A 21,178-nucleotide genomic window follows, 5' to 3' on the forward strand; every position below is an offset into this window, starting at 1 on the left:
CCAACAACTAGATTAGAATTTGTAATCGTGTTGTGCTGTATATACCCATTATTTCTCTTCTGCAGTCTGTCGGAAAAATGGTGATAATAATTTATCTTTTCGGTTTTAAATCGCTGTAGAAATCAGCATCAGTGACTGTAGATACGACGTCATTTAATCCTAATAAGCCTATGGCTGTTAAAAGGTGATGATCCTGAGAATGAATTACAATTTTAGGATGAAGAAAAAAACGTAATTCAACCCTTAAATTATTTATTTCATTTCTATTACATTAGAATCCATCACACTTACATCACAGATTAATACACTAGTGGAGTTGGGACCCCAGGTCTGCCTAATAAATTATTTGAAATATAAAATATATTTTAAGTAGAATGGCCCAAATTTACCAATAAAACTTCGAATAGTGTCGTCATGCAAGAGAGAAAGCAATGTGAATGGATGTATGCGTGCAGTTACATTTGTGTGAAAGTGGGGAATCATGAACAGAATTGACAGCATGCAAATAAAACTCCCGAGGCCTTGTCGCCAAGGATCCTCGAAGAGGGTCTCTGTTGTGACGCTTGGCAAATGTCGAGGAGAACGCTTCGTGCATAACAACATTTCCACAACACTGAGACTTCCACTGCGTTTTGCCTGTGTTGTCCTTCTCGGCGTATCTTCTGTCGCCAGTTTATTCGTTAGTGTACTTATCGCCGTGTGACCGAAACGTTTTCGATAACCAATGATAAGTAGGGGCACAAGACTGATCTGCGACGTTTTGTCGCCTATCGGTCATATTGCCAAAAAAATAATAAATAAATAAAAAAGATCGAATAGTTTAAATAAATGATATACAAAGCGTAATGACATTTTAGTGACAGCATAGATCTGGCTGGTGAATGCTTCTGAAAGGGAAGTCTTGTAGATATACTATAATGGTATTGTCATGGTCATGCTGAAGTTACCGATTCGCATACTTGAGTTTGTTACGGGAGTGGAACTGTGATCTGCTGTTGAGGTACAGAAACGTTCGTATAAAAATGTCGTTAGCCAGAGAGTAATACGAGGAGGGAAACTGAGCTTTTAATTCTGCATATTTTGATTTATATCTTTGCACTATCAGACGGTATCTGAACGATAGTAATTCAGGAGCAAAAACAAAAATAAATAAACTGCTTCTAGAAGCAATGACTAGACGTTGACGTAAGACAACCTAACGGAGATGGAAAGTAAATCAAGGGAGAAAGAGGGAAATGGGCGAAGGATAAAGAGAACGTTGAAGACAAGAGCATATGGGAGCAGCAGATTGAATCAGAACTTCATTCGTGTCCATTACTTTAAGAAAAAAGGACAAACCAACAAACTGACAGAAGCCGCGAAAGTTGTGGAAATATAACTTGCTCGTTTATGAAGTTGATTTGCGCTAGGAGAATCACTTCAAGTGCGCAGGTGAAGAAATGTACATCCGAGAGAGTGAACTAATGAAAAGAAGGAAGGTAAAGTACTTTACACCCAATCATGCAAAAGAGAGCACACGGAAGGTTACGAGAAAATGTACATTTACCTGATCAGCTTTCATGGTTTGACTGGCAGCTTAGTTTCTAAATGATGCATGCATTAAAATTTGGAATGTAATTTTGCCATATTGGTAGCATTGAAAGTAATTACTGGGATTTGTATTAATGCCTCTTGTTTAATACCGATAAATTAGCAAAAGAAAATAAAATCAGCAAGTAAAAATAGATTAGACTGGTGTCTGGCAAGCTTTTTTTGACATAAGAAAAGACAATTTTACGTGTTCAACCTTGACACCATAGCTCATGCGGAACTGATCAGGTATGACAACTTGATTTGTGGGTCCTCTGTTTATGGGTACAGATTGCAACAGCTGCTAACTTTTCTCCTAGATGTTATCCATGCAAAGAAGAAAGACCAACAAGTTAGCAGCTTGTTTTCATGAGACAGTAACTTGAAGGAAATGAAGAAAGTGGATTGTGTGGGTATGGCACAAGGATGTGGCAGGAGGGGTCCCATAAAAATCACAGATAACACACCACCACGGGTTTGGCGAGGAGGTCGAGCGAGCTGTTACCATCACAGTAATTCTCTTAGTAAAGATTGTCCTATGAACTGAACAAGATTATCTTTGTAACTAAAACTGTGAACTGAATATTATCTATGAAATCCTGGGTTTGAAATACAGAATGCACCAAAACATTGCTGTTATCTAAAATCATAAGGGGTAGCTTGGTAAAAATACTGGTATGATTCAGGTAATCAATTTCAAACGAGATTCAGAAGTACAGGTACTGTAACTGAAATGATCAGACAATCTTTAGTAAGCTCTGTGGCTGCAGCAGGTCGCCCAATAACCTCTGTGAGGTAATGTGGTGCAGGTGCGGGTGCTGGGGCGTGCAGGTACAAGTGCAAGGTACAAGTGCAATAAAAAACACACGGTGCAAAGTGCAAAAAGTGCAGTGCAACACACACTGTGCTTAGCGGTGCCGGTTAGTTGGCCCTAGTTTGGTTAAGCGTATGATAACAAATAAAAAAATCAAATCAATAAGGTAAAAACGTCCTAATCAACACCTGAGGGATGGAAGACAAGTTTTTCCTCAAAGTAAAGAAGTCAACAGTATAAAAATATAATACTTGCACCACCATAGGTGCTTTGAGTTCTCTTCAGTTTGGTCCCTCATGTGACGTTAAGACTAATTTGTCCTAACAACAGAAATGAGATCAAGAACAGAAGAATCCTGTCCTTTAAGGTGCCTTTTCTGGTTCCTAATTTTTGTAATATACATACAATAAAAATATGTTCCATTTCAGTTTTTCCAGGTTTAACATATCCTAAATAGACTTTTGAAGATTGCAGGTACAACAGTATTTATAACAGAACTGTCATTAGGAAAGTATTATGTCATCAAGAGCCTCTGATAGACAGAAATTCAAATCATAGTGTAGTTTTCTTCCTTCAGATAATTTGGTTAGATTCTTATAAAAAACAGGAACTCTAGTCCCAATGGAATCTTGTTTCGTTCATAAATCAAGCTATATGGTGATTAGCATTGTTATGGACAGAATTATCTCTAGAGTAAACTTTCCAAATAACTCAAGAATTAAAACTTTCATTTTTCTTTGTTATTGAAATAAGGTTAAGAGTTAACACTGACTGACGGTGGGACAAATTACTCCCAGACATGACTAGTGCCATGGCCTCCACATTGACTGTGAATCTACTTCTGGAGGGGGTGGAGTGTTTGCCTTCTTCCTCTTGTGGATGTCTGGCGAACTTGATTTGGGAGGCCGTGGATTCGAGGACTTTGGAGCAATCATTTGGTGTTGACGATGAGCATTGTGACTGGAACAAGCAGCTGGGCTTAGCTCTTCCCTAAAGCAGCTACTATTCCAAATCTGAGGTTTCAGAGGAGAAGCTGACCTTGAAGTTGTTGCTCTTTTAGGTGACATTCTTCCAGCTTCCTCTGCAGGCAGGGGAGAACTAGCTGTGCTCATTGATGACACTGGGGTACAAATGCCTGAACTTATGTCACTATCTGAAACTTCGAGTGTTTCAGGCCCAAGAGCAGAGTCTTCACTGCTGGTTGATAGAGCTGGAGGCTGTACATATGTTGATGCAGGTGTTACATGATTCCGGTCTGAGGTGAGAATAGCCGTCAGGACTGGTGCTGAGGCTTGAAGGGCTGCGCTTGGACTTGATCGGATATTTTTGTTTTGTGTTGCCAAAGGAACTGTGGTTGTTGCTGGAAGAACCAAAGCCAAATCTCCATTAGTTAGGCGAGTAGGCAGAATTTGCAGTCCATTGCTCTGTGGATATGGTTGAATTGGAGTGGGTATGCTCTGAGTTCGAGAAGTTGTTATTACTGCAAAATTTGGCTGTGGTCCAAGAGAATTCCCTGTATTTTCATGAAAGTTGATAGGTTGTGCTGTCACATGTGAGATTGCTGTTGGCGCAGCAGCAGTAGCATTATTCACAACTAATATTATAGGTGCTGGGTTTGGCATTACATTGACACTGTTCTGAACACAAGTAGCATTACTATTTACACTTGCTGCTACACTTGTGGCGAGGGAATTCAGGTGAGTTAGCACCTTAGTGTGAAGATCATGGGGTATGTCATTCATAGTGGCCAGATATTTTGTAACTTCTGCAGCACACTGAGTAAAGCCGGCCCTGTACTTGGATATATCCTCACCTATAAACTGACCATTGCCCATCATGCAGCCTGCTGCTGACTGTTGCCTGTGTAGCATTTGCAAATGGCGCACTGTCATCTCTAGAATGTCTGCCTTCTCCAGTTTGCTGTATTTTGCCGGCTGATTAGGGAAAGAGAGAATTGTTAAAGAACGTAAATGGCAGATCATTCTTAGATTTAATGTCATTCGATATCCTGAAACAGTAAACATACATGTTAAATAAAGAAACCAAGTGCACGAAACCACACATTACTCACATCTCTTTTCAGAGCCTCCAGCACCAGTGTCTTCAAGTCATTCAGGCATCTGTTGATTCTCTGCCTCCTTTTCTTCTCCATCATTGGTTTGTTGCTCTGTTAAAAAAGATAATAAAATCACTTAACTTCCTGTTTGACATCTAGATTCAATAAGGTTAATTGTTATGTAAATATTCTTACAATGCTGTCAACACTTATTCATTAATTATCGTCTTTTCACAAAGTGCTGGCGTTAAGAAACGAACATGCTTTCAGTAAGATGACGATTAAGATGTTATTTACAGCATTAGGAAATTAGAAATCTCGGCACTAATTATTTCTGACTTCCATGACGGGTTTCTGTTTAGTGTTCTTTAAGAAAGTATGGCAGTTTTTATTTATTTACTCTTTGAATCTCTTGAGGACTTAATTTTTCTTATCATTTCGCACAGTGAAATGGAAATGTATTATGACTCCAGTATGTTTTCTTAAACCTGACCAGTGATATGAAAACATTACCTAGAAGTTTGTGAGGCTCCAGTACCAGAGGGTGAAAGTTCACTTTGTTGCATACAGTGCTTATAATGTCTTTCAGTCTGAGGAAATGATTAGGATAAAACGTTTGGAAGCTTTATGTATTTAGCACTGTTGACTAAAATATGCAGTTATCGTTGCATTTCAGTTCTATCAGCCCCATAACTAACTTCCTTTATCCCACAGGTCTTTGTTCCATACAATTAACTATCGGCTGGATAAAGCTACATCAGTTCTTCGTATAGAAAGGATGTCCTGTTTTTGCAAATCACAATATTTGGCAAACTCGTTTGTAAGCTCACACCTTTCTAGTAAGTGATTAATTACGCCTATTGTACAACGTGCACTAATTCCAACTGCTGTTCCTTTACAGTTGAGTGACCATCTATTAGTAGATTTGGACACACTTCAAATCATCAGTTAACATTGTTTGTATACTCTAAGTATCCTTACTAAAATAGGAGAAATTCCCTATTATCATGATAATTTGGGAGATTCGAGTTCCGGCAGAATGACACTTGGGACAGTTGTGACCGTGAACAATATTTCAAGGTGCAATCTATATTTCCTGGGGAATTTCCTGAATTTTCAGACTCGTAAGGTGGTCATTTTTAATGTTTGATATAATCAATCCTTGGTTCATATTTATATTTGCTTTAGGTGTTTACAAGCTTTTGGCTCTCCCAGCAGAATATGTGACAGCTGTATTGGTGTTACTAGTAGTAGTAGTAGTAGCGGTAGTAGTAGTAGTAGTAGTAGTAGTAGTAGTAGTAGAAGCAGTAATAAGTATTTTTCCGTAATGCATTTCCTGTCAGATTCAGAGTTCAGACAACGTATGTCGATATTTAAACCCCTGGAGCTCTCCTCTCTTCAGTTTTTATGAGATTTTAATACCCCTCTCTCTCTCTCTCTCTCTCTCTCTCTCTCTCTCTCTCACACACACACACACACACACACACACACACACACATACACATACAATATATATTGAAGTTGCTGCAGTATCCTACGCAAGAACGAAAATAGGCTAACTTGTCATTATTAGTTATCAGTGGGAAATCTGGATGGTCAGATGTATTTGCCAAAATCAATGAACTTGACTCATGAGCATCAAAATAATCACGAAGAAAATTACCCTCAATAAGACGCTGTAATAAGATACAATAATAATATACAGAAAATACAACGAAGAATGGCGTATGCTAGCCACTTGCAGGAATTAACGGCGCTAGCTCAGGTGTTATCTGTAGAATGACTTAACAGCGAAATGGCATGAGAGGATAGATTAGTTTCGAAAACGGAGAACTTTGTACCTAAATGGGATAGTTCAAAAGCCCAGGCGAGTGTTAGGTAAATACGGAAATATTCTCCGTAAAACAAAACCAGTAAAATTTTCGGGTACCGTAAGTAACCTAACAAGGAATGCCGATCAAGCAGGAATTTCGATCTCAAAAATAACTGGGGAATCAATCTCCTGTCGACATCGCGCAGAACTGAGGGTACTGGGTAACCAGAGCAGCTGGAGCTACTGTATAGACGTGATTGTTTAAAGGTTTAGAATGTCCGCCCCTCTTAGAAGGAACTGGTTAGACGAGTGCGTGCTCCAAGGTGAAGGATGAATGCCGGGGCTCTCTTTAAAGCCAGAAAACGGTGCTCGGGGCAGGTTTCGGTCTGTACGCTTCACTTTGGAGCGGAAGATGGCTGCTTCGTCGCTACCTTCATTTTTGCTTTAGGAATTTCCTTTCTTCAGGTTAATTGAATGCTGGTTTTAGATGTAATAATGTTTGTTTCAGGTTAGTTATATGTTGGTTCTTAGATAGTTTAAACTTTAAAGTTTTTTTTTTTTTCATGTAGTTTAATAATTTAATTTGATCTAAGTTGGTTTACTTTAATTTCGCGTAGTGTTAGTTCAAGGCGGTTTAGTGTCGGTTTAAAGTTGACAGGCCAGCGTAAAGTTTCCTAGGGTTTCGGAAGTAAATCTGACGTATCCTTGGTTAGCCCGCATCTCTCTTTTAAAACAAGTTAAAGATGAAATGTATAATTTGATAAGATTAACTAATGAAATACAGAAAAGCTTCATTATTAATGATTTTTCACGAAAAAATAGAGGATCTGACTTCTAAACTGCACAGAAGATTCAGTTGAGTCGTTTGTGAATTTGATGCCAAATGGATAAATTGACTATGTCTAATTTAAAATAATTTGTGCGTCTGCATTTCGGTTGGTTTGGGGCCTATTTGTGTGTATTCCTTTTTGTGTGTATTTTTTCCGTCATTATCTTTTTTTTGTTAAATTTGGCTTTCAAGGCGATATGTGGCACTGGCTGATCGTTAAATGTATGTATTAATTAAATGTATATATGTATGCATTTATGTGTTTGAGGTTGCAATTCTAAATCCTGTTAGACAACACGGATGGTGGAAAGCAAATCGTCTATTGCTGCTGCTGCAGTAAAGGAAATAATGACAAAGAAGACTTGTGAAATTATATGCATGCATAAAACCCTCTTTGCAGTCGAAAGGGTTTTTGCGAGCGGATCGACCCCTCGAAGCCAAGGGAATTTCCACAGACGAGTACATTTATTAATGATTGGTTGCATACATGGTCACGCGTCTTCGTGTAAGTGAAGGGACCAGACATAGCTCGAGGGACATGTTTTGATAATATATTCTTCTCTCAGAGACAACTTTTGTTCCTGAGGATGTCAGTTTTTAAGAGCTGTCCTCCTACGGGAATGTTGGAAATTAAGAAAGATGGAACTGGGCTTCTGACTATTGTCAGTTATTTTGCCGTTATTACCACACAGTCTTTTTTAATGCTCAAAGTAACACACAGTCTTTTTTAATGCTCAAAGTAACACACAGTCTTTTTTAATGCTCAAAGTAACTTTACGGATGCATCCTTACAAAAATCATGCGCACTACATATGTAGTTGATGTGTTTTCTATTTTTCATCGGCTTTATATTTTCGGTGACAAGCTGATCAGTTACTGACCCCAGAAAGAAAGAAGATCCACAGAACTACAGCTTCACGAAAACTGACATTTTTATTTGTACCTCATGAGGCATCATGCACACTGAGGATGCTGTGCTCGCTCTGTATGCTTCCACAATAACCCGTTGTGAATAAAATTCAATAATTGAAGCTGTATATTTTACTCTGTGATTAAGGATTTTACTAAGTATCCGAATTGTATTTCTTACTCCCTCTCCCTACCCCTCTCTTAGTGTGATTAAAAGAATTGGAAACATCTGTGAACGAAAATCTTCCCGACAAAGATGCTGGAGAAGGTGATTTTGTTTAGTTCTTTGCAAAAATATGTGCATGATCATTTTTTCCTATTTCGTCGTCCTAAAATCTTTATTTGCATCTCTGTCTCTGTCTCTGTCTGTCTGTCTGTCTGTCTGTCTGTCTCTCTCTCTCTCTCTCTCTCTCTCTCTCTCTCTCTCTCTCTCTCTCTCTCTCAATTTTTTTTTATCATGTTTTCCAATTTTTTTAAGGCCTTAATATTGCAGACGAAAAGCAGCAAAAGAAATAAACCATAAAGGGAAAAATGACCTGGGCCGCTTGTCTGAACTTCACTGCACTCACAGGCATAACTGTGACACGCAGACGACCACATGAACGTACTTGCTCTCTCGCGCGCTTCCGGCGAAGCGTAAAATTGGAAAAGACTTCGTTGGGTGGGTGAACTGTGTGTTGTGTTATCTCTCGATATATTGCATCATTATAACCAAACGGGGTATAAGAGTAAAAGAGCAAAAACCAGGCAGGTGAGATTCGACGCAGTGTTTTGGACTTCGTAGGTGCAAGTCATCTTTGAGTTACAGTACCCGAATCTGTAATACTCGGCGTCTCCCTCTTTCCCTCTCGCTGGCAGCCACGTTGTGAGAGGTTTTGCATTATTGTGCTGTCGTATTTTGGGGTAACCACAACAACAGAATTATGAGTCTCACATATCCGTGTGTTTGAGTGGGTTTTCATGGAATAGGGAGAGAGAGAGAGTGAGAGGCATTCCCGAATTCCACAATCACACCTCAAAACTGAATCACAGTTGGTACGAAGATGCTCTGCCCGTAACACATTCTTTCCACGTTACAGAAGTTACTTCTGCTCACTGTTACGAATGGCAAGTATTTTCCTTCTATTCCCTTTGCAAGGTGACGAGGCTGCGTTAGTTCATTTGACAAGATGTTCTTGGAAACAAGAGAGAAAATGATCACCTGGTGTAATGAGAGAGAGAGAGAGAGAGAGAGAGAGAGAGAGAGAGATCCACTATCCTACTTGTTTTAGTTTACTAGGTGAAATGAGAAGGAAAAGAGATTGAAATATGCTGTTATAGAGGTAGAGCGAGAGACTAGCAGGATGGGGTAATGGAAATAACTGCATGTAAGACGTCCCATACGTGTAGGGATGAATGGGGAATCGCAGCCAAAGGTGCAGACGACCAGGTGAGTTTGGCGCATTGTAAGTGGAAAGCTTCTTTCCACTCAGATTCTAACGTTGCTTTACTTTGTATAACGTTTTTCAAGTTTGCTAATAAACCTGAATTCACCTAAGCTTTAGGATATGCCTTCTCATTCGGTCTTACTATAATAATAATAATAATAATAATAATAATAATAATAATAATAATAATAATAATAATAATAATAAAATGGTTTTGCTCATAAAGCACGACTTGAAGTCGATAGCAATCTAATTAAGAAGTGAAAATACAGGCGTCATGCATTTCTGTATAATTTTAGTGTCGACCTGTCTTCATCCAATAATTACCTTAAAATTATTGCTTTTGTCGCAGCGTCTTCGCACTTGAGGCAAAGATAGTAGGCCTATAATGTTTCCGTAGTTTGTAACAGCCTATTGTTGTGAGAAACAAAATGAGACGATTGTACTGACCTTCTTGTTAATGTTGCATTCCGCCGGTGAGTTGCGGCGGTGGGCGTGTGGGTTGTTCATTTCAGGCGTCATGTCGCTAAAGGTGTCCTCCTCCTCGGGTTGGTCGTAAAGGTCTTCTTCGGGACTCAGCACATCGGCGGCAAGGGCGTCTTGGTCTAGGTACTGTAGGCTTTTCGATCGGACTAAGACCTGTTGTTGTTGGCTTTGTCTTTGGTGCCGACTGTTGCTGCCCCGATGCTGCTGGTACTGACGGCCAGCGTCCGGCCCCACCTGACTCGCAAACTCTACTGACGGCGATCTCTCCATGTTGGAGCTTCCCCCAGAGGAGGCCGACGTGGGAAGGCCGTGGACTTGGTAGAGGTAGTGGCGGAGAGGAGTAGAAAAAATAAGGAGGTACGGGTGACTGGGGAACAGGAGGGTATTCAATGCTTGGGGCTTGAGGGAGGGAGACAAGGATGCCCAACAGATCAGGTTTTCCTAGATTTGTCTGGGCTCGGGATTTTGCTCCTGGTCACTTGATGATACGTTTGATCTTGTCAGTCTGGGTGATAACCTCTGTCCAGGAACTTCATCGAACTGCAAAGGAGAACCGCTCTCTTTTTCTCTGCCTCTGTCTCTCTTTTAATGCTCCTCTTGATGTAATTGACTGAAGGCGATTCGTTTCTGTTTTTTAAGGATTTTTTTTCTTTTTCTGTAATAAATATGCGTCACCTGATGCAAAGGCATACATCACACTACGGCGTCACAGAAGACGCGAAGGAAGCAAGAGAAGAGAATAGAACCAGTGAGTAAATTGGTGTTTTGGACTAGGAGGATCGCAGGTTCAGGAAGTAAAGATTGGTGGCTGGTCACGGATCCCGCATTGCTTCCGTTACCGTCGGTTCTGCAATGAGGAAAAGACAAGGGTAAGACACCTGCCAATCTGATTCTTAATGAGAAACACTACCATTATCCTATAATCTGAAGAGTACGATTGCCATCAAATATGTACTCACTTTTATCAGCCTCTAACACAGTTGACACACACACACACATGGCGTTAATCGAGTTTTCTGTAAGACCTGTAAATAATTATTCACAGAAACTCAAGTATACCTTTTGCATTTTTGTTTTAATGACTTATTAAAAATTTTAAACAAGACGAATGAGAGAAAAATAAGCAAGGTTGTTGATGATCTAAAAGCATAATTAGAAAATTAACTTTATAGATATGTTGACTACCTTTTAGGAGGCCTAACACGACTTTTTAAGTACAATTGTCTTAATCTCGTCCATCTCGGTTAAAAAAAGTAAGTTTAACTTGAAGAAAGGACCTTGAGAATTGCTATGCATTCTGCTCTTCTGTTTCCGGATTCCAACATATCTCCCCAGTTGGTCTTCTATTTCAATAATCTTACTGAAGGTCATTTACACGTTGAGCTTTTACGAGATTTCCTTATTAAGACACATTTAAAACATTAGGTACGTGAATGATTTGTTATAAAGGGTTCTTGCTGCCCAGTTTATTCTCTCTCTCTCTCTCTCTCTCTCTCTCTCTCTCTCTCTCTCTCTCTCTCTCTCTCTCTCTCTCTCATTAGCACACACACATATATATGTGTGTGTGTGCGTTTGTGTTTTAATAATACTTCAAACTAACTCGATTCCCTAACTCGAATTTTCTATTCGACTTAGCCTCTGGACTCCAATTTGTGGGCTAGCAAAATTTTTCGGTCTTGATGGGGTGCCCACATTGGTAGTCTCGTTGTTTAAAACGCCTTTATTGTTTTATCTGCAGATGCAACTGCAGTTTCATCTGTGTGTTGGTGTTGTCACCTTAAGGTCACTGCCTAATTTGGCTGCTTTTTGTGTGTGAATATATATATATATATATATATATATATATATATATATATATATATATATATATATATATAATGTATATGTTACATATATATATATATATATATATTATATATATAATATGTATATTATGTATATATATATATATATATATATATATATATATATATATATATATATATATATATATATATATATGTACACACATATACATCACACACATACACATTACACAATATATATATATATATATATATATATATATATATATATATATATATATATATACATACACACACCACACACACACACACACACACATATATATATATATATATATATATATATATATATATATATATATATATATATATATATATTTATGTATAAAGCAGTACGATAAATACCATAGCCAAAATTCAAAGAAACCCACTCAGAAAGCAGTAAATCAATGGTTTATCGCTCTTAGGAATGGGGTCTGTTTCGAACCTTAAATTGTCTTAGCCCAGTTCGTGAAAAAAGAATGCTTAAATATGTATTAGTGTGTGTTTGCTTATGTCTGTATATATACGTTATCATTCATGGTATGCTTTCGCAGAAAGCAGAAATAGAGGAAACAAACAAAGTTTATCGAACGCGAGTAGAATAAGTCTCAGCGCAAAATTAAAAACAAAACTCTAAGGAACTCGTTTGATTCATATGAATAACTTTTTTCTTGTGGAATTTAGTCCCTTTGTTCTTCGTTAGCTCAATGCCGTGCATTGTACATGTGTGAATGCATGTATGTGTATATACAACATATATATACAGTAGATATATATATATATATATATATATATATATATATATATATATATATATATATATATATATATATATATATATATATATATATATATATATATATATATACTGTATATATATATATATATATATATATATATATATATATATATTATATTATATATGTGTATATATACACTTTTTTTTCTTTTCTATTCTTTTCTTCTCTTTTATGTAGGTGATTTAAGCATGCGAGGACGTCTAATATTTTTGGAAATCAGGTATTTCAGAGGCAGGAAGTCCCTGGTAAGTCGTTGGCAGTAATTATGGCGGCAGTGCCTCTTGATGGCACCATCTTGAACACGGAAGGTTAACCTCTACGACAGGAGAGTCTTATTCATCCGGACATACATTTCCAGCTTTAGCAGGTAGACTGCATCATGTTTGTCCTTAGGAGCTCTAGATTTGCTACATAAGACACCTTTTATGCTTGCTGTAGTGTGAAAAGTATGAACATTGATGGCAATGGCCTCCTTGGTCATCATCATTTCGTCTTGTCTGTAGGCCATGCTCATCTGCTTCCTACTGTAGGGGGTCACTGATTTTTTTTTTATTACTATCGTAGTTGTTGTTAGGGTGGATGTCGTGCCGCTGATTCATAATTTCTCCGGTGACCTAGTCGATATTATTTCAGTAGCCATTATCCTTCAGTTGTTGGATGGCGTCCCGTCTACTGTTAGGTGAGGGGGCACGGCGCCTGTTAGCACCAATGATCGACTTCATGTAACGGGGTCGTCGCTTTTTTCATTGGTCATATGAAGACCAGCTGACACTTTAGAATCGTCTTCAAGGCGACGAGGGGCGTCCTTGTCGTTGATCTTTACGAAGGTGTCGAAGTACCCGCAGTAGAGTACGGAGCTGTCCATTTATTTCAGGTCTCTTTCCCTATGCATCCCCTGAGAAAGTTCGTGAACAGCACTCCTAAAAGGGAGACCATTGCGGTGACATCTGTCTGTTGATTCATCATGGCCTTGGGACATCTGAATGTTGCCTCTTTGGTGCAGATACCTAGAAGAGTTCTCAAAGTTTCCAAGGGGTGTTGGTGGAAGGGCGGAACTTACTCCCGAAATCTTTGTCGTGGGTAAAAAGGATGCCAGATGGTTAATCCCCTCCGAAACACTGCGTCGGCCCTGCTTTCTTCATTCATTATAAGAAAATGAATGATTTAATTTGACATCGGAAGCCAAAAGTAAACCTGCCACTTTTAATGAATTTGCAAAGAATGCTCACAAAGTGCTTATCTTTTTACTTTTTTCTTCCTTTAATTTACATATTAGCGTCATACCTTCTGTTTCTGAAGTATTTTCCGGGTAGGTACCACTGAGGTAAGCCTATATAAAATTGTCTATTAATTTTATTGCTGATTTTCTCTTTCAAGTGCGTGATTATTCCCTTGCAGTCGCTATGTAGTCAAATAATAACTCATTAACTATGCCTTGATCCATTAAGAGAGTTTAGCAATTGTTACTAGATGCTCTAAAGCATCATTAGGTAAACTGCTTTATTCGGAATGTTGAGCGGACCGACAGCTTAGAAAAACTGACTGAGACAGTTCGGAAAAACCTTAGGTCAGTTGTTAAAAATCGTAATAAATCGGCTGAAAATCCATCCTCAGCGATGTCTCTCGATAACATCGTTTAAAGTTTCACAAAAGCTTTGAAAAAACGAATGCAATATATGAACGTCTTTGCGTCATCTTGCAAAATGAAAGGCAAATAAAAGTGAAAGTAAAAATCAGAATTCCTTTTGAATCCTGTCTGCGACCGATTTAAATAAAAGAAGACGAAAGGAATAAAGAGACTGAAGAATATCTCACTGGTATGCAGCACCTGGCGCCCACCCGGAGAAATCCAGGGTCAAACGTCATCGCTTTAGCCTTCCAAGGGTCATGGGAAATCTGACAGCCATTTGCATAAAAGACAAATGCAAAAGCGAAAATGAATCGTTGAGAAAGACGAAAGTGTATGGATAAAATATATATTTCTGGACCTGCATTATTGTTATTATTATTATTATTATTATTATTATTATTATTATTATTATTATTATTATTATTATTATTCGTAATAAGGTCAACATCATTTGGGGTATGCTTATAAGGCCATTAACTTATTAAGCGAGATTCCATTAAATACAGTGTTTCAGTGAGTTGACGAGATAGGTTAAGCGATATACAGATGGAAATGGCAAATCAGAGGAGACGAACAGACACACGGTACTTGTGGATATTTAAACGGATGTTGACCTTCATTCAGACGAATTAAAACGGCGGAACTAAAAAGTAACATTGCACCGCACGAAACTACTTTCGACATAAATGTATTTGCTCATAGGTTACAATAACGACTACATTTCTCTCTCTCTCTCTCTCTCTCTCTCTCTCTCTCTCTCTCTCTCTCTCTCTCTCTCTCTCTCCCTTCCTTTATATACTTTGTGGAAAGTAGGAGTCCTAGTGTCATTGAATATAAGATATGTTATAATATTGGACATGATCCATTATTTTTTCCTCGAAATTGTGAATCTTCGGCGTTTACCATCGCGCCAAATAGTATCAGTAAGTAAATCAATCAAATCTCACTCTTGTCATATGAATGGTATTTGTTAACGTTTACGCCAGTTCAAATCTCTAAAAGTGGGTCCTTATAAAGGACTAATATTCAAATTCAGTAAGTCTTTTTTTTTCTGGGTGGGATGAGGTTGCAAGTCCCATTTTCCTTCTCCATCCTGGCGGTGACTCAGCAGTCAACTAACTATTAGGTAAAAAATTTACTGCTTGGGTCAGTAGAAGTTCAATGGATACTTCAAGAAATAGGCCTGAAGTGCTGCATCCCACCACAGGATATATATATATATATGTGTATATAAATATATACATACAGTTAACACGGGCCAGCGATTACCAGCTATCAATGCAAGAGTGAAGAAATGCCATGAGTCCATTTCATGGAACATCCAGTGTTCCTATGCTTACCTAATCAGTAAACTCAGAACCAGGTGGTTATTCGAATATGGTGGGATGCAGTCAGAGTAGAGAAAGACATGGTTAACAACGTCATCCCAAAGAGACTTGCAGAGTACCAGAGGACCTCGTTTTGGACCCCTTCTGACAAAAAAAAAAAGAGGTGTATAGTTATTCAGCATGAGCATACTTGCAAATAGAGTTTGGCAAAAAGCTATTACCGTGCTAAAGAGTTCCCAAGGAAGAGGTGCTCATAATTCAAGCAAGTAAAAAATGCGCCGAAGTTTCTTCGGCGCAATCGAGTTTTCTGTACAGTGTATAATGCTGTATAAAACTATCAGCTACTGCGACCTCGCAACACTCATTACTCTCCAGCTGCGGTGGAGTGAGGGTGCGTCGAACACCTCCGGAAAGCGCTGCCAGACGTACGAAAACTTAAAACTTAACCTTAAGGAAAATAAAAACTACTGAGGATAGAGGGCTGAAATTTGGTATGTTTGATGACTGGTGGATGGATGATCAACACACCAATTTGCAGTCCTCTAGCCTCAGTAGTTTTTAAGAAAAAGTGCGGACGGACAAAGCTGCCACAGTAGTTTTCGTTTACAGAAAGCTAAAAAGGAAGAAAGTGAAACTAGAAGCGGAAGTATATATGTTACAGGCAGATAGCGAAACCAGGCGTTTCGCGAAATGCCTGAAATTTCAGGCAGATAGCGAAATGCACTTAGGTACATTTGATCTCATAAGGGGCTAGTACAAAACGCAACAAAACAGTGACCCACCTACACTGTTTCGCCGTGTTTAGTACTAGCCCCTGGGGGATCAAATGTCTCTAAGTGCATTTCGCTATCTGCCTGAAATTTCAGGCAATTCGTTAAAAGGCCTGGTTTCACTATCTACTTGTAACATATGCATTATGTATCGCACAAAAAAAAAAAATGATGAGGGAAAGTCGACAACATAATTTGTGAGAAAAATAAATGAAAGTCAAGACAGTGATGAACGGCTCTTTGATAAAAGCAAGATTGCAGCCTTTCATCATGAGAGATCAAGATGGGACCAGACGCCCCAGAAAATCTAGAGTGATGGGTTAAGTTACCGGGCCAGATCTCTCTCCGTGTCACTACCGCGAGAAGGCCGTCAAGATCGATCAGTCGAGGCAATTTTCGGTCGGTGTGATCGCCAACGAGATCTTCGCCTCGATCTTGGGTGGTACCGTGGCTGGAACCGAGCTGAGAAGTTCACTCCGGCTTTCATTCGTCTGAGCACTTTAACCCGTTTATGGGCAAGGGCCAGAGCTGGAATTAGGCAGCCTTAATCTGAATTAGGGTAATTAATTAATATTTGACCTAAAGTTTGAACTTGTCAAGATCTGAACAGGAAAAACCAGTATTCCAGTTTCAAATATTCTCTCTCTCTCTCTCTCTCTCTCTCTCTCTCTCTCTCTCTCTCTCTCTCTCTCTCTCACACACACACATTCAGCGCACAATTTCGCTGTATCTTTTATTGCACAGTGGTGCCATTACAGCTTCGTGATAGTATAGTTATGCAATGGCAAAGTAGAAGGAAATTATAACCAAGATAAACACAAATGAACACTTATCAGAGTGTAACTGCGGACACAGTAGTGCGCATCAACAAACGAACAAACAAACATACTTGGAAAAATTCATTATCAAGATCAAAACATACACTTGTCTGAATGCAAATGCTGGTAAACACACACAATGGGAGCGCTCACAAACGCATGCGGATGTCCAAGCAAACAAGAAAAAATATATATAAATAAATAAATAAAAAACAGCGGCATACCGCCAGATTATGCGGTCAAACACTGCCGTACTTCTTAGGGAGAATCCTTATTTGTGTGAAAATTAGCAGGCGCCTCAGATTTCCGGAGTTCCTGTCATATCAGGATGTCGGACAGGACAGACATCGTAATGTATGCCCCTCCGAGCTAAGTTCATTCATTCGGTCTAGCCTGTTATTATTATTATTATTATTATTATTATTATTATTATTATTATTATTGCTGTTGTTGTTGAAGAAGCCCAAAAGGCACGATATTCCAGATCAGGCTTCCACACTTTACAGTGCCCTGTGCGGAAAAAATTCAAAACAGAACACAAAAATGAATAGAAAAATATTGCAAAATAAAAAAAGATGAACGTTTACTGGAAATAAGGAATAACTTTCGAACTTGCACCAACCACGGAGACTATATTATATGTTAGTGAATGTGATATAATATAAATTGAAGGTGTAAAGAAGATCAAATTAAAAGCTGTTAAATATAAGTCGATATTTTTTTATTTAAAAAATTGAAACTTGGATTTTAAAAAAATGAGATCCAATCCTTAGCGAAACTCAGCAACGAAAACGAAAAAGAGTTGTCCTAGCAACCGAGAAAGATAAACTTCGCCCCTTGGAAGAGGGTATGTTATAGGAATCAAGAAAATAATTTTCAGATTTTTAAGGTTCTGATAAGAAATTCTGAGTAATTTATATTTCAAGGTCATCGTTACACTAATTTTTTTTTTTTATCATCAAAACGTTTTCGTAAAATGTCCAGCGTGTAGATTGAGCAATGTTAAAACCTTCATGTTTTATAGTGGTTGTTGTTGTTTATCAAGTTGGCCTTATGCCAGCACGAGCGTTTGCTCCTGGAGCAGCCTGTTAATGTCACTGGTGTTAAAGTTCCTGGGAGTGTCTCTTTCGACAGCGCTGTCTAACAACTAAAATGAACAATAGCCTATTATTGGTTGCGATCCAACGCTGTTCTAAGGCCAGATCTGTGAATTTTTTACTAGCTGGGTAGAGAACATTTTATAAATATTCGGGGCACAGTTGTTATGTAGGAACACATTTGCGCACACACACTTTTCTATATATATAGATAGATAGATAAATTATATATCTATTTAGCTGTCTATCTGTACATATATACGTACATATACTGAATATATATATATATATATATATATATATATATATATATAATCATATATATTATGATCATAATAAACACAACTTAAATAACATATATATAATATAAAACATTATGATCATAATAAACACAACTTAAATAACAGTCGTAAACACAACCGCAATTCCAATATAGAAGAATTCCATTAAAAAATAATTACCTAAAATACGTATTCTGAGTCACAGATTTTTCTCTTATCGAGTAATTCCTTTATCAAGAGAACTCGACTTCTCACTATTTGTGATTTTCTTCACTGCAATTTTTTTTTTTTTTTTTTTTATTTCCAAACAAATGAAGCTGACCTTTTCGCCGTCTTCAAGACACTCAATACTTCTGAGCCAGACATTGGAGTATAGATAAAGTATAAATATTATTATTATTATTAGTGTACCTACACCGTCATAAATACTAGTAATATACGAGAGGGTGGCGACGACAAGTCTTACCACAGGGACGTTACGCACCTTCCCTAAGGTCGGACTAACTGTCTTCACTCTGAGCACTTTTACAGGGGACATTGATTTGGAAGGTTGGCCCTAGGCTAGATGATGGCAAGTCCGAACGTGGAGTTTATGTCCCTTAGATTTTGTTACGTAACAATCCGTGGAAAATGAATTACATTTTTATATTATTTTTATTATTATTATTATTATTATTATTATTATTATTATTATTATTATTATTATTATTATTATTATTATTATTAAGGAGAATGTTGATCACTGCTTGGGCCAGAAATACTTTAGAGAGAAAAACGCACATTTGAAAAAGTACACTTTTTTAATATGTGTTACTAGCATTCTCTTGCAAGAGATCAGCCAAGTGTTGGGTGTCGCCTCCTTCCATTTCCTTTTGGAGTCTTCATTTGATCGTGGAGACCGAGGAAAGGGCCAACTTGGAGGCATTTTCAAGCCCAGGCTTGAACGCAAAAAAAGACTAAAAAAGGGATGAAATTATATAAAGTAGTACCGAAGGAAGCGCTCACGTATCATGTTCAAGTACAATTTTGTGATTGTGTCTTTACACATACGCATATATATATATATATATATATATATATATATATATATATATATATATATATATATATATATATATATATATATATATATATATATATATATATATATATATATATATATATATATATATATATATATATATATATATATATATATATATATATATATATATATATATATATATATATATATATATATATATATATATATATATATATATATATATATATATATATATATATGTGTGTGTGTGTGTGTGTGTGTGTGTGTGTGTGTGTGTGTACGTAGATGAATGAATACACTTTCATGAGAGTATTTATGTGTATATATATGTATATGTTTACATATACATGTATATATGTGTGTGTCAATGTAAAATCAGGTAAGTATGATTTTACAATTGTATATGGAGTCGGTAGACGCGCCTGAGTATACGTACGGTACGTAGCAGAGCTTGCGTATGCGTAACGAGGAGTGTAGAGTAGAGGCCTGCAACATAGCCAGTGGGACAGAGTGCGAGTGCTGGTGCTGTCCGAGGGATACTATCTTTTATGTAATATTGTTATTCTTCTCGAGGTCACAACCACATGTCCATGCTGGACCTACAATTCCAGCTGGCCTCCTGAGATTATCTCTTTTTTTGTGGGTTTTCTACTTTGGCAGCTGTTAATATGCGCGTGCTTGAGCGCGCGCAGGTGGCATCAGCGAATCACTGAGTCAGAGACGGAGAGGCAGGTGACACATATCCTAACAAGAAATGGAGACCAACACCTGCCTCGTTCTCTTCCTCCTCCTCCTCCTCCTCCTCCTCCTCCTCCTTCTCCTTCTCCCTCTCCTTCTCTTGTATCTTGCCCTTTCTTGCCCAGCTGCCCATACCTGAGACTCTTAGAGGAATGCCTCTGGGTACGATATGGTGGCCAGTTTCTTTGTAGAATTATCGGTTTCGTCTAACGATTTGATGGTGGTGTTGCCCGGAACTTGTTGCTGCCTAACGCTGAGCACCAACAAGTATAAAAAATGAGTTTATCCTGTTTGCGATAAAATTCGTATTTTTTTCTGAAAAGAAAAAAAGCCGTGGTGCCATTTCCTGCGTTGGCACACACTATATACGATCAAACCAATAAATTATGCTTTTCATCTGAAGTGTATATTATTACAAACACTTGAGATATAACCGTTAAAGAACAGAAGAGACTAAAACTAGAACTGTGTAGAACTGAGGATGACAACTAACCATGGTTCGAGTGGGGTCCTTTCTCTCTCTCTCTCTCTCTCTCTGAGGCCTCACACACCAACCCAACCAACCCAGCCCGCGTCCCAAATGATACTGAAGAACAACAACCGACCGGCCAAACATCTTACCTTCTTCGTCTTGGGAAGTCGTCGTAATCTTCGGTGTCGGCACCTGCTTACCTCTGCCCTCTCCTGCTACGAGGATGCCCTTCTACCGCCTCCCTGCATCCCAGCTGAAAATCTCTTCCCTACCACCCCCTCCCCCGCTTCCCCTCCCGGCCCTGTACTCTCTTTCATCTCGAAGACAACTCCTGTGGCTTCCAGTGGCCTCTGATGTCCCTGCCCTCTGAGGGCGCCATTTCTTAAGTTGCCTCTGAAAAAGAAGATTTGTTTACAATGTCTTCCATTTACCAAGCACTACTCAGTTCT

General features: G+C 38.2%; 1 protein-coding gene across 1 annotated transcript; it reads right to left on the bottom strand.

The window, feature by feature from the left end:
• Positions 1-235: 235 nt before the first annotated feature.
• Positions 236-20,962, bottom strand: LOC136847444 (protein hairy-like). Its single transcript, XM_067119144.1, has 4 exons — positions 20,751-20,962; positions 9,868-10,750; positions 4,455-4,550; positions 236-4,317 (listed from the first exon to the last, which is right to left on the bottom strand). Exons 2-4 carry the CDS (start codon positions 10,171-10,173, stop codon positions 3,187-3,189), a joined length of 1,533 nt encoding a protein of 510 aa, XP_066975245.1. The 5' UTR covers positions 10,174-10,750; positions 20,751-20,962; the 3' UTR covers positions 236-3,186.
• Positions 20,963-21,178: the final 216 nt, after the last annotated feature.

Source organism: Macrobrachium rosenbergii, chromosome 16 (genome assembly GCF_040412425.1).
Source record: "Macrobrachium rosenbergii isolate ZJJX-2024 chromosome 16, ASM4041242v1, whole genome shotgun sequence".
NCBI lineage: Eukaryota > Metazoa > Arthropoda > Malacostraca > Decapoda > Palaemonidae > Macrobrachium > Macrobrachium rosenbergii.

Coding starts and splice junctions, on each gene's coding strand:
- LOC136847444 (XM_067119144.1), bottom strand. CDS start 10,173: ATGGAGAGATCGCCGTCAGTAGAGTTTGCGAGTCAGGTGGGGCCGGAC. Junction 4,551..9,867: donor AATGCAACATTAACAAGAAG/GTCAGTACAATC, acceptor CTTTTTTAACAG/AGCAACAAACCAATGATGGA. Junction 4,318..4,454: donor TGGAGGCTCTGAAAAGAGAT/GTGAGTAATGTG, acceptor TTCCCTAATCAG/CCGGCAAAATACAGCAAACT.